This window comes from Pelobates fuscus, chromosome 1 (assembly GCF_036172605.1).
Source record: "Pelobates fuscus isolate aPelFus1 chromosome 1, aPelFus1.pri, whole genome shotgun sequence".
In the NCBI taxonomy this organism is placed as follows: domain Eukaryota; kingdom Metazoa; phylum Chordata; class Amphibia; order Anura; family Pelobatidae; genus Pelobates; species Pelobates fuscus.
In genome coordinates, this window is record NC_086317.1 from 158,408,144 (window position 1) to 158,424,313 (window position 16,170).

At 45.5% G+C, this 16,170-nt stretch overlaps 1 protein-coding gene across 1 annotated transcript in view; it reads left to right on the forward strand.

Annotated features, from left to right (window-relative positions):
- Window positions 1-15,448, forward strand: part of LOC134608440 (complement decay-accelerating factor-like) — a 33,470-nt gene extending 18,022 nt beyond the window's left edge. Inside the window, exons 9-12 of the mRNA XM_063451247.1 lie at window positions 5,906-5,982; window positions 12,790-12,860; window positions 13,868-14,267; window positions 14,858-15,448. Of these exons, the coding sequence (XP_063307317.1) occupies window positions 5,906-5,982; window positions 12,790-12,860; window positions 13,868-14,041 (322 nt within the window). The 3' untranslated portion in view covers window positions 14,042-14,267; window positions 14,858-15,448. The remainder of the gene's footprint in view (window positions 1-5,905; window positions 5,983-12,789; window positions 12,861-13,867; window positions 14,268-14,857) is intronic.
- The last annotated feature ends 722 nt before the right edge of the window (window positions 15,449-16,170 follow it).

The window sequence follows — 16,170 nt, forward strand, 5'->3', positions numbered from 1 at the left end:
ACAGTGCAGCTGAGTGAGAGCCAGAAGCACACTCTCTGAGCTTAACCCGGAGGGGGAAAAGCATGAAGTGTGTTTGTTTTTTTCATTATTTTTTTTTGTCAATCTTTCTTTTATTGAGACATATGAGATGGGGTACAAAATAAAGAGAGGGAAATGCAAGAACGTTTTACAGTATAGGGTTAGTACATCGTTAACGTGAGAAATTACATTTCCTGAATAGTGCAGCCTAATTTTTTGTTGTTTTGTTATGTCGTGTAGCAAAAACATATTCAAGTCCAACAGTGTAGTAATACGTAACGAAAGTGAGGTAGTTCTGCGCTGTATACACCATTCAGTCTAGATAACAGGGTGTGCTATGAGATTTTATGCTATATGAACTGAGGAATAGCGTTATTGTGCTTCGAGTGGGTCAGTGGGAGCAAGGTTAAACGTCAGGCATGCCATGTACCATATAAAAGGTGTGGTGGTAAGCAGTAACAGAGCGATACATCTTGTGACATTTAAAATAGCACTTAATAGGGGGCGGAGCCAGCACCCGAGCAAGCAGGACGCACCTTGCAGTAGCTCCGCTACGAAAATCCACATACCGCTGAATTTAGGAGAAAAACGCCATAAATAACAAGCTAAACAACGCTCTCGGTGTGCCTTACATCATGGGCAAAAAGGCCAAGAAATATAAAGCCGACCCCAGCTCCGGTACCAGAGACATAGGGACTTTTCTTTGCACGACCTCGCGGCCGCGGCCCGGCCTAAGCAAGATGGCGCCGGCAGAGGCCTCCACCTCGCCATCATCGGATGATGAGAGCCAGACAGCAGCTTACCTACCTCCACCGAAGGTACCAGCCAAGCCCCCGTCGCCCTTGGAACTCGGGGACTCTGCCCCAGCCACGAAAGCGGATATAAAGGCGCTGATTAAAGAAATACAGGCGATGTTCCACGCCGATATGGCGCTCGTCAGAGAGGAAGTCTCGACACTCACAACCCGCGTGGCTACAGTGGAAGAGACCCTCAGGGGTGCCGGGGTGGCCCAAACTGCCACAGACGCATCCCTGGGGTCGCTGCAAAAACAATGTAAAGCCCTGACTACACAGCTAGCTCATATGGAAGATAGGGCGAAGGCACGGAATGTGCGGATCCGAGGGGTCCCTGAATCAGTTGCCAACTCTGAGTTGCCTCATTACTGCCGACGGTTGCTAGCAACAATACTAATGCCTAAACAAGTGAAGCAGATGGGAGTGGACTCTGTCTTTCGGCTCCCCAAAGCCATTAAAGCACCTCTAGAAGCCCCAAGGGATGTACTTGTTAAATTTAACCGGGACTCTGACCGGGGGGCCCTCATGGGCGCTACCAAGGACTCTCCCACGTCCCCTTTGAAGGAGCACAGCTGATCTTTTACAGGGACATTTCCAGGCACACTCTGGCATGGAGGAGATCCCTTGGACAGATCACTCAGCAGCTGCGGGAGAAAACCATCCCATACAAATGGGGGCAACACCGACTGATGGCGGAGAAAGACGGCAGGATGCACATCCTAACCCACAAGTCGGAGGCGCCAGCGTTCCTCCGAGCACTAGGCTTACCAGCGGAGGCGGCCCCGGTGCTCACCCGCCCTTCATGGACTGTCGCAAACATTAACCCATTTGTGCCTAGGGGGTCGAGAACGGGCGCGCCAGAATCTCCTACATGAACTGTGTAACTACTGTTGTTCACATTGCCATTCGGGGTCTGGTTTTATTCTATTTTATTTTATAACTTGTTTTGTTTAGAAGTTCACTTAAATCTTCATGCGGTTTGACTATAATGACCTCTAGAATACTGCTCCTTACACCTGGCTCTGCAAGCAGCAAGCCAGCCACCATGACCAGCTACTTACTCCTACCCTCCCCCCCTCCCTTAGAACACGTGCCCATCCCTTAGTATGCAGGCGAGAGAATCCAGGGCACGTATAACAGCCAACCCAGCCGACACGACTTCCCATAGACTAACCTCCACGGTAGACTAGGACCTTATCTACCAGTTGACAAACTGTATTACCCCACACCCACGCGCCCTAGACAACACTAACCCCCGACAAAGCCTTACCCGACTACAAAGAGGGTGTACACGCTAAATACCGGCAACCTCCAGTCACTAACTGACCTATCCGGCTGTACTGTTGAGAGGAATTCTTATCTGAAAATTCTCATTATAAAATTTGGGTATATTATATGCAAGTGACGCTGTTTTTACTGCAAACTGTAACCTTACTTGAAAGCCTTTATGGCACACATTGTAACATGATATGTTTCTGATTACCCGCAAAAATAAAGATTTATAAAAATAGCACTTAATAGTAGTAGATAAACACAAAAAGAATTCAGCGGTAGTAATCACAAAATTAGTCAAGGTAGGCAGCAACCCAAATGAAGGAAAACCCCTCGGATCCTTCGGTGGATAGATACAAAAAGATATGGAAGGGCTGCGCCAAATAAGGGTAGATAGTCCAGTAAAGTATTGCTAGGGTGCCAGTAGATGGTCTAGGATACTTGATAGAGTTCCTCTGTGGATGCGTATTCAAGAGAGCTATGGCCAGCTCTGGTGTGGATTGCGTACAGCGGTATAATCCCCGTTTATGGGATATGTAGGGAGGGGGTCTCCGTCAACACCGTCTGGTAGTCCAGAGCTCGGAAAAGAAAGACAGAAAGCGACAATAGTGCTCTCAATTTTGATGTGGTTCAGTGTGCAGATAAGAAGAGGTAAAAAACTCACATTTGAGGGAGCTATGGCCAGCTCTGGTGTGGATAGCGTACAGCGGTATAATCCCCGCTTATAGGATTTGTAGCGGCGATACGTCCGTCAGCACCGTCTGGTGATCCAAGGCTCCAATATAGAAAAATAAAAAGCAGCAATAGTGCTCTCAATTGTGATAGGTTAAGAGAGTAGTAGAGGAAATAAAATAATACTCACAAAGATAGAGCAGAGGTACTGCTCTATGGATAGGCGCTGGTGGTATGATCCCCACCTAGGATTTCTTGGAGTACTGGAACTTTAAAATTGCCAGTGGAAGTAAAAGTAACCAGGAAAGGTTAAAATGCCAGGAATAGGTAAAAAAAAACTTTTATTGATCTAAAATACACAATAAAATACAGAATTAATAACCATAAACGCGTTTCACCATAAGTGGCTTCCATTCTGAAGAAGCCACTTATGGTGAAACGCGTTTATGGTTATTAATTCTGTATTTTATTGTGTATTTTAGATCAATAAAAGTTTTTTGGCTACTTTATTGTACCAATCCTCTTTTTATTGCACTCTCTATGCACTTTAAACTTTTTTTTTTACCTATTCCTGGCATTTTAACCTTTCCTGGTTACTTTTACTTCCACTGGCAATTTTAAAGTTCCAGTACTCCAAGAAATCCTAGGTGGGGATCATACCACCAGCGCCTATCCATAGAGCAGTACCTCTGCTCTATCTTTGTGAGTATTATTTTATTTCCTCTACTACTCTCTTAACCTATCACAATTGAGAGCACTATTGCTGCTTTTTATTTTTCTATATTGGAGCCTTGGATCACCAGACGGTGCTGACGGACGTATCGCCGCTACAAATCCTATAAGCGGGGATTATACCGCAGTACGCTATCCACACCAGAGCTGGCCACAGCTCCCTCAAATGTGAGTTTTTTACCTCTTCTTATCTGCACACTGAACCACATCAAAATTGAGAGCACTATTGTCGCTTTCTGTCTTTCTTTTCCGAGCTCTGGACTACCAGACGGTGTTGACGGAGACCCCCTCCCTACATATCTCATAAGCGGGGATTATACCGCTGTACGCAATCCACACCAGAGCTGGCCATAGCTCTCTTGAATACGCATCCACAGAGGAACTCTATCAAGTATCCTAGACCATCTACTGGCACCCTAGCAATACTTTACTGGACTATCTACCCTTATTTGGCGCAGCCCTTCCATATCTTTTTGCACTTAATAGTAGTGTACAGGTTAGTATGGTTACGCACGTTATGGTACCTCATGAATAGTAAACAATTATATAACACATGAGTCAGGTGTGACGGGTAACGCCTGGACGGGCTTGCTTAAGCTCAGTTTAAATGGTAAGAAGCATGCTAGCCCAGGCACTCCCTCATTTGCTTTTATGGGTACCGTTCAGGTACATGTTAATTGTGTGCAGGAGTGTGTTGTGGTATTAGATTAGCTCTGCAAGAGCAACAATGTTGCCCAAGCTATAAGATTAGTCATATGGCTAAGATTTGTCCCACAAAGTAAACTTGTAAACAGCACATCTATGTGGTGCGACATAATAGGAGAAAACAGTGCAATTATAATGTAGGCTGCGTTAAAGGCAATAATTATAAACATAGCGTTTCATCGTTTGTAAGTAGGATATAGAGAAGTAAAAAAAAAAAGAAAGTGAGAGGAGAGAGTTAGAAATCTCTGCGTGTTCGCAAATCAGTCCCGTTCAGCCCATGCCGGTTCGCGGCAGGTTGTCATCAGGGATGGAAAGGCAAAGGGTGTGGGAGCGACAATTGCGGGGCGAGGACCCCCTCCAGCCCCATGCCCTTATAGAGGGAAGCATTGTCTGACCACGGACTCGAGGGCTCTGTGAGTTCGAGGCATTCCCATATCGGGTGCAGTTGGAGCCGGTTTTCCATCGCCGCCTGCAGCGAGCATTCCTCCTGCAGGGTGGTCGATGCTGTGGAGGCAGTCTCTTAGCGGCCCTCAGCCTGGGTGGGCTGCGTGCTTGCGTGGTTAGCTTGGGGATAGTCGCTGTACCCGGAGTGGGGCGCCTCTTCCCCCCAACCCCAGCTCCAGTCTTGCGGTCTGGCTGCCCTTGTGGTGGTATCTTTCTCCTCTCCCCGTGGGCACAGTCTAGCTTGCATTTATCTGGCAGGGAGTGCAGGTTCGCTTGAGGTGCTTGCAGCCGTTTTCCTAGCCTGTGCCAGAATCGGGCAAAAGCAGCATCTATTCGCCACTGGATGTTGCTGTGATCCTCCGTCTCAGGTAGGCATTTTGGCTCGCTTTACAAAGTAGTTCTTTGTAAAGAGATAACAGATATGTCTTATAACAGAGATAAGAGAGAATAAAGGAATGCAGGACCGAGAACAGTTGTAAATTTATGTGATTTAACTGAAAATACGACCATGCAAATGAACACTCTTTTACAAAGTGACTGAAGTCTTCTGCACTTTAACATAGTTTCAAGCATTGTCATGGAGTATGACACCAAATTCGAAGGTGGAGCCTCCATGATCATCTGGCACTGCGACAACCAAGAAATCCACAGCAGAGATGTATGCAATGACTGTACAGAGAGTTAGGTTTCTAGAGGTTGATGTAGTTATGAAACATAGAGGTACATGCGTGAGAAAACAAAACGACTATAAAGTAGCTACTTAAATAGCATACAGGGGATCGAGCAGTCAGGGACAAGTTAAACTTGACACTCCTCTAAAGAGAGATCTATCTTATCAGCTTGCTAGAGCCTGCTGTAGTCTCCTGTGTGTGATTAAAGTTCAATTAACAGGGCAGAAGTTAAAAACTTTTAAAGTAAACACACTGTGCTGTAAGACCTGAATAAAATTTTTTTTTTTTTGTGTAGGCTTTAAATGGCAGTGAATTGAGCAGTGAGACTGCAGGGGCTTTCAATTGGCCAAAGAGACATTCATTTTAGGGGTGTGACTGGGGTGTGTACAGGGGAGTGTTCTGAGATAGTGCAGATGACTTACGACTCCTATAAGAAGAATCCAATGCCACATGAGTTTAGAGAGGGAGTTAGATTTACATCCAGTGAAATGTTTCAGATGATAAACTGGTAGGATCTAAGGTTGGTCATTTGCTCTTGAATTTAACCTTCACTGGTCACTTTAAGTACGCAATAATTATAACCTTTAACTCTTGCAGATATATTTTAATAGGGAATCCACAACTGCAATGTACAGCTGATGGTGTTTGGAGTGACAATGCACCTGAATGTACATGTAAGTAAGCTGCATAAAACCTATTTTCTTAAAAAGTTTATGATAACTATGTTTTACTCTATTCTATTGTCTTTCTAAAAGAGAAATTTTGCCACAAAATATGTTGATATATGTTTTGTTTTACAGAACCCCAAATTAACAATGCCGCTTTAGGTAATCCTTAGGTGGGTGGGAGATTTCATTAGATCCCAATCTGACCTTATGAACTCTTATCAGCCCAGACAGAGTGGCGCAGGGGAAGGATTGTATTGCGTTATGTGGATCACCTCCTGGAGGTGTGCAATAAAGGGTTCTGTTTCACCCCAACATTAAGGCTTGGCCATATTCACATCTGCAGTAGCTGCGACTAGATTCAAAGGGTATCGAATCTATTAAAACTGGTTAATATTCACTTTATGCAGAATGAGTGTTTGGGACAGACAGGTCATCTATGGGCTCAACGCCTCATAAATGGCGATCCGGGAGCAGTGGGCCCTATCTACAAACAAGATGAGCGGCGAAACCAGATTTGTGTAGTCGAACTGCGCTAGTCGGGGGAAGCAACTGCCTCAAAATTATCCAAGACTGCTAGATTAGTAGTCTTCAACTGGTGGTCTGTAGACCGGCGCCGGTCCACAAGAATTTATTGCCAGTCCACTTAAGCTTTCACCATGCTTTCACCCGTCTAAACGGCTACTCCAGGGGTGGGGAACGTCCGGCGCGCGGCTGTATGCTTTTCCCGGGCCGGTGGGGAAATTAAAGATCTCCCTCACCAGTCTCCTGGCAGTTTGTTAAGGGAGATGGAGGGATGTAGGACCCGGTAGACTGCAGGGCAGAAGGAGAACCCAGGATGCTGTGATCCTCCTGCGAACAATCAAGTCAGAGCGCTGCTGCGCATTACCATGGCAATGCTCCGACACAGCACTGTGCTCATGGGAAACATACACTCACTCACTGACAGACAGACAGACACACACACACAAACACACAGACACAGACACTCACTGACATACATACACTCACTCACTGACAGACACACTGACATACATACACTCACTCACTGACAGACACACACACAGACACTCACTGACAGTCAAACACTCAGACACTCACTGATACACAGACTCAGACATCCAGCCCTGGGGTCCAGTGTGGGGCAGCTCCTCACTCCTCCAGTGCGCTGTTTAGTATGCCAGGGCCAGAATGACTCCCTATTCCGGCTCCCTGCATCACAGATGGCACGCAAGGGATGAGTTGAAGCCTCTCCTCCAGCATTCATTGGCAGAGCAGGCATCTGCCATTAGGGTAAGCAAGAAGGCATCTGCCATCAGTATGGCAAAGCAAGGTAAGCTTTGCCATTCTGAAGGACGGCTTTGGGGGCGCCCTGAGGTAGCCAAATGGCCACCTCATGGGCCCCCTGCTTCAGGGCTGCTCTCGGCGCCCCCATTTTCGTGCGCCTTGAGGATCTGCCCGGGGCTGGGGGCGGTTCAAGAGCTGCTTGTCCAGTGCGAATGCCTAGTTCACTTAATGGTGGCGCCGGCCCTGCACATACCCTGCACCCTCTCACGCATACTGTGCACCCCCTTACATACATACCGTGCACCCCCTCACACACATACCCTGCACCCTCTTACACACACAGCACCCTCACACACACAGCACCCCTCACACGCATACCATGCACCCCCTTACACACATACTCTGCACCCTTTTCCACACACACAGCACCCTCACACACACAGCACCCCTCACATGCATACCGTGCACCCCCTCACACACATACCGTGCACCCTCTTACACACATACGGTGCACCCCTCACATGTAGTGATGTCCCGAATGATTCGCTGGCAAATAGTTCCTGGCGAACATAGCGTGTTCGCGTTCGCCACGGATGGCGAACATCCGCGATGTTCGGTCCGCGCCCTAATTTTTATTTAGTTGTTTGTGGCCAAATTTACTAAAACTAAGTAAAAATTACTTAGTATTAGTAAATTGTGCCCCTACTCGCAATACCGCGAGTAGGGGCATGTCTATTAAACCTATTGTCCTCCCCCCTGGCCCCCACCCCTTAGCGGTGGGTGGGGGCCCTAAATACCAATAGGGGGGGACCTATTGTCCTCCCCCTGGCCCCCACCCCTGAGCGGTGGGTGGGGGCCCTAAATACCAATAGGGGGGAACCTATTGTCCTCCCCCCGGCCCCCACCCCTGAGCGGCGGGTGGGGGCCCTAAATACCAATAGGGGGGGACCTATTGTCCTCCCCCGGCCCCCACCCCTGAGCGGCGGGTGGGGGCCCTAGATACCAATGGGGGGGGACCTATTGTCCTACCCCTTGGCCCCCACCGCTGAGCGGCGGGTGGGGGCCCTAAAAAAAACAATAGGGGGGGACCTACTGTCCCCCCCCCCGGCCCCCACCCCTGAGCGGCGGGTGGGGGCCCTAAAAATAACAATAAGGGTGGCCCTAAAATTAACAATAAGGGGGGACCTACTGTCCCCCCCGGCCCCCACCCCTGAGCGGTGGGTGGGGGCCCTAAAAATAACAATAAGGGGGGGGGACCTATTTAACGTGTTCAACAAGGCCAAAGACAATATTGATGGGTACTTGCAAGACTGAGAGGCGAAACCAACTGACTGCCTCCCTTTTCTTTCAAGTACGCTGTTTGGATGGGCCGCTAATCTGTATCAAGCCATGCCAGATAAGGACAGTACAATTTACAAATGGGTCAAGGAAAGGCTGCTAGCCCTACATGCCAGCATATTGAATCAAGTTTCGGGAATGTTGGAAAATGTCCAGGGTATCGCATACCGTGTGGGCACACCAGATGTTAACTGGATGCAGGGGTGCCAAGCAACCATCCAGGCTGATGCAACATAGTTGATATTACTGAAGCAGTTCTACAACTATGCCAACCTCTAACAGTTGAGAAGGCTGCAATCCTGGCAGATGAGTATCAGGATGCCAGAAAGTCTGAATCTGTTGAGCCCCAACTTCCCACCCAATCTGCATAGCTTCCTGCTTGGCTGTCAGTGCTCCACAGAAAATGGGACTGAGATGTTTCAGGTGTAAACAAGTTGGTTACATTCACAATGGCTGTCCACAGGAGAAAGCAGTTGTAGATTATTTCATCAGATATTTTGAGGCCATTGTCCTGTTGAATATTCAGGCAGACATGATAGCCACTTCTCTGTTCCAGACATTCTCCAGGGTGTGCTTTCATCCAAAAATTGTATCTGACCAGGATACCTAGTTTCCAGCCCACTTCATCAAGCAACTGTGGAGGCAGTGTGGGATAAAACCCCTGCATAGTTCACCCTATCAACCCAAGTTAAATGGATTGTGCAAGCAGTTTAATGAGACGTTGAAGCAAATTGCTGAACACAAATATGTGTATTTTATTGCATTAAAAGCTAAAAGTATTGGGGGGGCGGAGTCTGACCGCCAAGCCAAGCAGACGCGCGGGGAAAGAGCTCCTGGCGGGCGAGTGAAACTTCAGGCAATATCGGTGGCTATATAGCCCAACGACTCCCCGCGGTGTGCTACCCACGTCGGGAGTGCACCGAGGAATCGGGGGATACCCTTCTGAAGCCTATCGGGGCATATAAGCTGACAAACAACCTGAGGCCTGCGGGAGTGGGTGCCGGAGGGAGGCGGCAGCTCTCTTCGATGCCAGAATCCCCAGCAACCACAAGTGACCCCCTAACCCTCCCCCCCCCCCGGACCGGTGGGGGTTATCCCGGTCCCTGCAGGGCAAACGACTTGCCCACGCGGACAAGCGACAAGAGCAAGCGAACAAGCATACATACTGGGAGCACGCCCAAGATGGCCGCCAACCAAAAGCCACAGAGAGGAGCCACGAGCATCCGATTACAGCCTTCCTCCCTAGAGGCCCTCGACCGGCTCTGCTCGGCCTTCCACGAGATGCTGTGCAGCAGGGGTATGTCCTCTCTCCAAGCGGCCCGAGCGGTGGCCTTGTGGATCCGCCCGGAGACCCGCCGACGCTACTATGGCGCCCCACTGCAGGCACTCCAAGCGGGCTCCCGCCCAATTAAGCACCGGCAAGCGCGCAGACGGGAGAGAGATCGCACCAACCCGGGCACATACTTCCGAACAGGCGGTAAGGAGAGCGTCAGTCAACCCCAAAGTCCCAACAGCATGCCCATGATTGGGGTATACAGGGGCAATACCGGAGCTGACCCCAGCCGCAGATGCATCGCACTGAGGGGCACCAAGAGAGACACACGCAGTCACAGTGGCCAAATCCTCCCAACATCGGGCATAGGCTGAAGCGCCCAAAATGAACTGTACGAGAGGCATGCTGCACAATAAGACCTCAGAACACGAATGCACCCCAGATTGGCCTCATCCAGTGGTATTTTGAGACTGATCTTTTGTTCCTTCTTTTATGTGTTTACCTGGACTTCCACCGATTACTCTGCTCTAAGGGCATATTGTTACTACTCCCATAGCTGCTATTGAGACTCAGAGACACAGTCGCAGTATAGTCAGACATTCTATTTCAGCATGTTTATAATTATTAGTTATGTTTATAATGCCTACATCACTGATAGGATGCCCTAGATACCCCACACCCATGCCACCAAACAGCAGTTGTAATCACAGTTATTTGACTCAGACCGGTTAACCCTTGATAATGCAGAAAATAACTGTACTTAGATTATGCAGGGACGCTACCTTGACGTATGGGCAGGATGAAGCAATGTTTTTATATGTTCATTAGCACCTCACAGCCTATGTATATACAGCACACCATGTCCAGGCTCCACACACAGACCTACTTCTGCCACACTGTAACTTAAGCGGGAAGGGTCTGCCTAGCATATAACTGATTTAAGCGGGAAAGGTCTGCCTAGCAAAAAGCTGATTTAAGCGGGTAAGGTCTGCCTAGCATATAACTGATTTAAGCGGGAAAGGTCTGCCTAGCATATAACTATTTTAGGCAGGAAAGGTCTGCCTAGCACATAACTATTTTAAGCGGGAAAGGTCTGCCTAGCATATAACTGTTTCTAAGCGGGAAAGGTCTGCCTAGCATATAACTGTTTTCCACACGACGTGTTTACCTAGCATATAGTTGTTTCTAGACACAAATTACGACCAACAAACTAATATGGCCTTAAGTTCTAGCCATGGTTAATCTATGTTTAATAGCGAAGTTTTGAGGGGATGGCAGTAAAAAGCTGGACTATGGCCCTACAGTGGGACTATCGCAAATGTTATATTCACCCCATAACTTGCCTAGCCGGTACTAAAAGTTATGTTTAACTTTGATTCATGATTCAAATAAGCGACTCACAAAACGGAATCAACCACACTAGTTTGCTGGTATAGTCACCATCACGCTGGACACAGCATCTTCATTTTATTCTGTGAGCAGAAAGTTAAGCGACGGCAATTTAGTTTATTTTAGTTTATTTTATGTTGTGAATATGCTTAAGTAATGACAATCGATACCGGATACCGCAAAACTCAACCATATAAAAATGTGCAAGATCAATCCTGTACCTCCTATGTTTAAATGTTTTATAATGCACTAGAGGATTGCCGTTGGGGTACCTCACAAGTGATTGTACGAAGCTCCTGCACTACAAAAATAAAGAATTAAAAAAAAAAAAAAAGCTAAAAGTATTATGACATGCACAAAAAAAATGTCTCACTGAAATAAATGATATATAATAAGTGTGGGTGCACTTAGTATGAAAGAGGTAAATTATGGTTGAACAGAGATATAGTCAAATTCCAGGTTTTGTTTGGAATTTGTTTTGATCAGAACGTGTACAATTGCCTCCATCCTTGAGGAGTTAAACTATACCGGAATTAATAGATTCCAAAACTATCTCACCTGTAGACTCAACAGGTAAAGCCAAAGTTAAACCATACAGAATCAATGCATTCGTTGACTGACAGGGTTTGGACAAATCGCTTAAAACTAGTTTTTGCTCAAGTCTGCTGTAAACTGAGCCGAATGAGGTATAAAGTTGACTGACCGCTATTTTAAACATTACGATTGTCAATACCTTATAGAAGCAAGAATACCAATAAGTCCAATGCCTGTACATGTGCTAACATTTGTTTTGCTTTGCAAAACAATACTGAATGTCGCTATGACCATAAAACCCAATTTATCCTTCCTTTGCTTAAGTACTTGATGTCACCCTGCAGAGAAAGGAATATCTTCTAATGCCAAGACTACATTCTGTCCTTCTGTAGCTTTGAAAGAAATTCTAAGCAGTGATCCCCGCTCCTTTTGCCACACACTACAGCAGGGGTGCCAAAAAGGTAGATCCCCAGATCTTTTAAAACTACAGCTTCCATGATGTTTTGTCATTCCAGAGGCATTCTAAGGGCAAGCAAAGCATGATGGGGGTTGTAGTTCTACAACACCTGGGGATCTACCTTTTGAGCACCCTTTATCTTTGTAGGTCAAACCTCATGGCTTTGTTCTTGCTGTCAAGGAGTAGAGATGAGGAATAGAGGTCTCTATAAGCACCTAATATATTACAGGGAATATATGCAACTTCAGCAATGGCCTACAGTGCCCTGTATCGTAAAGATAATTGGTGTTACTATATTCACTGTAATACAGTAATAAACTGACAAACACACGATTTTTATGTTCAGTTTGAAATGTCTGCTGTATATAAAGATTCCATGATGTTATAAAAAAATAAAATAAAACAAACATAAGGTTTAAAACATGACAAATAGCTGGGTCAATATGTGTTTTTATGAAGTAATTTACTGCACCATATTTTTATGGGGCAATACAGAAGCCGTGTATAATAATGTTTTTTCTATCATTTTTTTTAACAGCCATTCCCACAACTGTTCCTACTGATTCCACTCCAATCACTCTAATCACTCCAACTGTAATACAAAGTGAGGTGAGTAAGAACCACATGGTGCCTTTATTGTGTCAGTATATTCAGTTGTAATTTCACACTGCACACATCTGTGCTGTGAACTGTGTTTTTGGTATATGACACATGGGCAGGGCCTCCATGCTGCCCCAATGCCAGTTTCCTCAAAGCACTGGCATTATATATACATATTACACAGACATATATGCAAAAGTTTGGGATATGCGTTTGGATGCGTTAAGGTGATAGGGGCTTAAGTAGGGTGATAAAGGGGGATAGTGGCTATAATGTGAGGAGAGGGGCCTGTAGTGGTAGTGTGGGGGCTGCTTAAAACAAATAGTTGATTAAAAGAAAAAAATTAATTGTGTTCTCCCCAACCTAGTGCTTACCTTGGGCGAGGGACGGGGTACCCTGATCCCTTGTGGTCCGGTGGAAGCTGTTGCTGTCTGTAGGTGCCAGGAGATAAGAGCGTTGTAACCCACAGCAACACTGTGATGTAATTTTTCTTCCTAAAACCTTCAAGCTTTAAAAATATTCTCTTCCAAATGGCCCAAGTCAGGGTACTAGTTTGGGGTCCCCTTTTATTCTTCACACAGGAATGGTGAAGAATTCCAAGTTCCCCATGGTTCTGGAGAACCTGTCTAACCCAGGCCCGAGGTTGCTATCTAAGATGGCCTTATGGTTAATCCTGCTTTGGATTCAAGGATTTTCTATGAGATTAATTGGATCCGCTTAGTATGGAGATTGCAGCGCATGTTGCTATGTCTCCAGTGCTTGTCTTTGAGAAGGACTGGATTGGACAAAACCCGTCTGTATTGATCACTATAGTGGGGAGGAAGAGCTCAGGAAGGAGTTTTATGGCTTTTTTAAAATAACAAATGAGGGAGCAGTAATTTAAGCTTAAAATGGAACAAAATGAAGTGTGAGTCTCTTGAGCCAAATTAATATAAAATATAGAATAATATAATTTTTATTACCCAAAAATGGCTTTGTTCTCACAATTTTATTTAATATGTCTTCTTGTTATACAGCCCGTAACTACAACACAGGGAGATGAGTGTGAAAAAATCCAGGCAATACAAGAAAGCCTAAGTAGTTGCACTTCAACACCAGAAGAGTGGACTAAGTACTTGCAGATTCAGTATCTCTACTTGCAGATAGAAAACCTCAAGTTAGACATAGCGAAGAAGAAAACAGAGGCTTGATTCAAATCAATAACAATTTCATTATGTTATATTCTTTTTTGTAGAGCCCTGTTCAATTATGCATCTTTACCTTAACTTGATTACATTGATTTTTGCATTGCTGAACTGCAGTTGTATCCAGTAAGTTCTATATAGTTTATTTATCCAGAGAGAAAGTAAATAATGTTTAGTTTAGGCAGTATAAGCATTCCATCTAATTGATTTGACTGGAGTGCCCTTTTGTTTTGTTTTTTTTAATTCTTTATTTATTGCAAGGTCAGACACCATATTCAACAGAAACAATATAATACAAAAGCATCTACGAACATATTCATATACCAACATTAAAATGAGGCAAGCAAAAGTGCACATTCAAATAACCGCCTATAAGCAATGTAGTGGATGAGTGCTTGTTGGCCATGAGAGTCCATATATTCATGGTGCCCCACCCTGTTTTGAAATATAAGTAAAACAAAGAAATTTGACTGACTATAGTACGCCTGTTACTCTGACAAAGTGTCCAGAGTCATCAACTCGTTTAACTTATACACCGATTAGCTATATCAGCTATCTCCAACCTAGCGTACGGGTTCGCCTTTTTTGATGGCCTGTCGGACCTAGTTTAATCTGTAGGTGCCCTGTAACCCACCACAACTAGTGCGGGGGTTTTGCTGACAAATTTGTTGAATTGGAGAAGTCAGTCAGAGTAAAAAGATATGATAGTAATAGATATAAGAAGTGAAAATTAAAGTCGGAAATATACAGAGAGAAGAAAAAGATGGGAAGGGTAATGATGGGAATGGGAATGGGAGGGGATGGGGAGTGCCCTTTTGTAAGGGCAGGGCTGGCAACTATTGGCCTGCGGGGCAAGTATAAGGAAATATCTTATATGAATGTTGTGGCTGTCCGATCTCCCCCTGCGGTCCCTTGCAAACACCTCCAGTGACGACATACATAATCATTGTAGTCTTCCAGCCTTATCACCCTCACTCCACCAGGATAAATCAAAGTGAATCAGGACTTAAGAGAATTAAGAGTATATGTTACCGTGTCATGCACAAACCCACACAGTGCTAGATGAGTAAAGGCCCTGCACATATCCTGCCTGCTGTCATGCTATTTTAATTTTTCACTATTTAGCAGTTCATCAGTGAATGTAAGAGATACCCTCAACCCCTTACAAAGAGCAAAAACAGAAAAGATACTAAACATAATGCAGGTTGCGCCAAATACTGAGTCCAAAAAGTCCAAAGTATACTTGAGATATTCTTGGTTGGTAACCGTCTGGACTTTAAAGTGCTTGTAAATAAATGTAATAAAACTTAAAATAACCAATAATAGTGCAGATTGTCTGGTGTTAGCTGGAAGACACACAATGGAGACATTGGGCTAGCACTCACATTCAATAGAGCCATAGACCAGCTCTGAGTAAAATCCCCACTGATGGATATGGGTCAGTCTCCCCGAAAAATAAAAAATGCAAACAATAGTGCTTACTGCCACCTAAAAATAGAACAACACGCACTTAAATATTTAGGTATTCGCCTGACGGCCAAACCAGAAAAACTATACGATCAAAACTACACGCCCTTAATAAAACAACTAGTGCGGGAAAGGGAGACATGGGTGGACAGGCCTATCTCATGGATGGGTCGCATCCATGCCGTTAAAATGAATATCTTGCCTAGATTATTATTTGTGTTCCAAGCGATCCCTATCCGTGTCACAAAAGCCTCACTGCAGCCCTTACAGAGAGCGATCGGAGTCTTCATATGGCAAAACAAAAGACACAGAATATCCAGATATATATTATATAGACCACGTTCGAGAGGGGGACTGGGTCTCCCAAACATATATTACTATTACATAGCGACACAGCTGACACAGGCGGCAATGTGGCACTCTCCGCCAGCGACAGCAAATGGGCCGACGTAGAATCCCTTATGACAGGCGCCGACCTCCCACAGCTTCTCATGTGGGTACCAAAAGAAAACAGACCAGAGATCAAGGTCACATGCCCACCTATAATTAATTCCCTACAGATATGGGACACCTTCAGACTAAAATTCCAGCTGGCGTCGGACCAATCTCCTATTATGCCATACTTACGCAATAAAGCCTTCATCCCAGGCATGATAGCTAGAGACTTC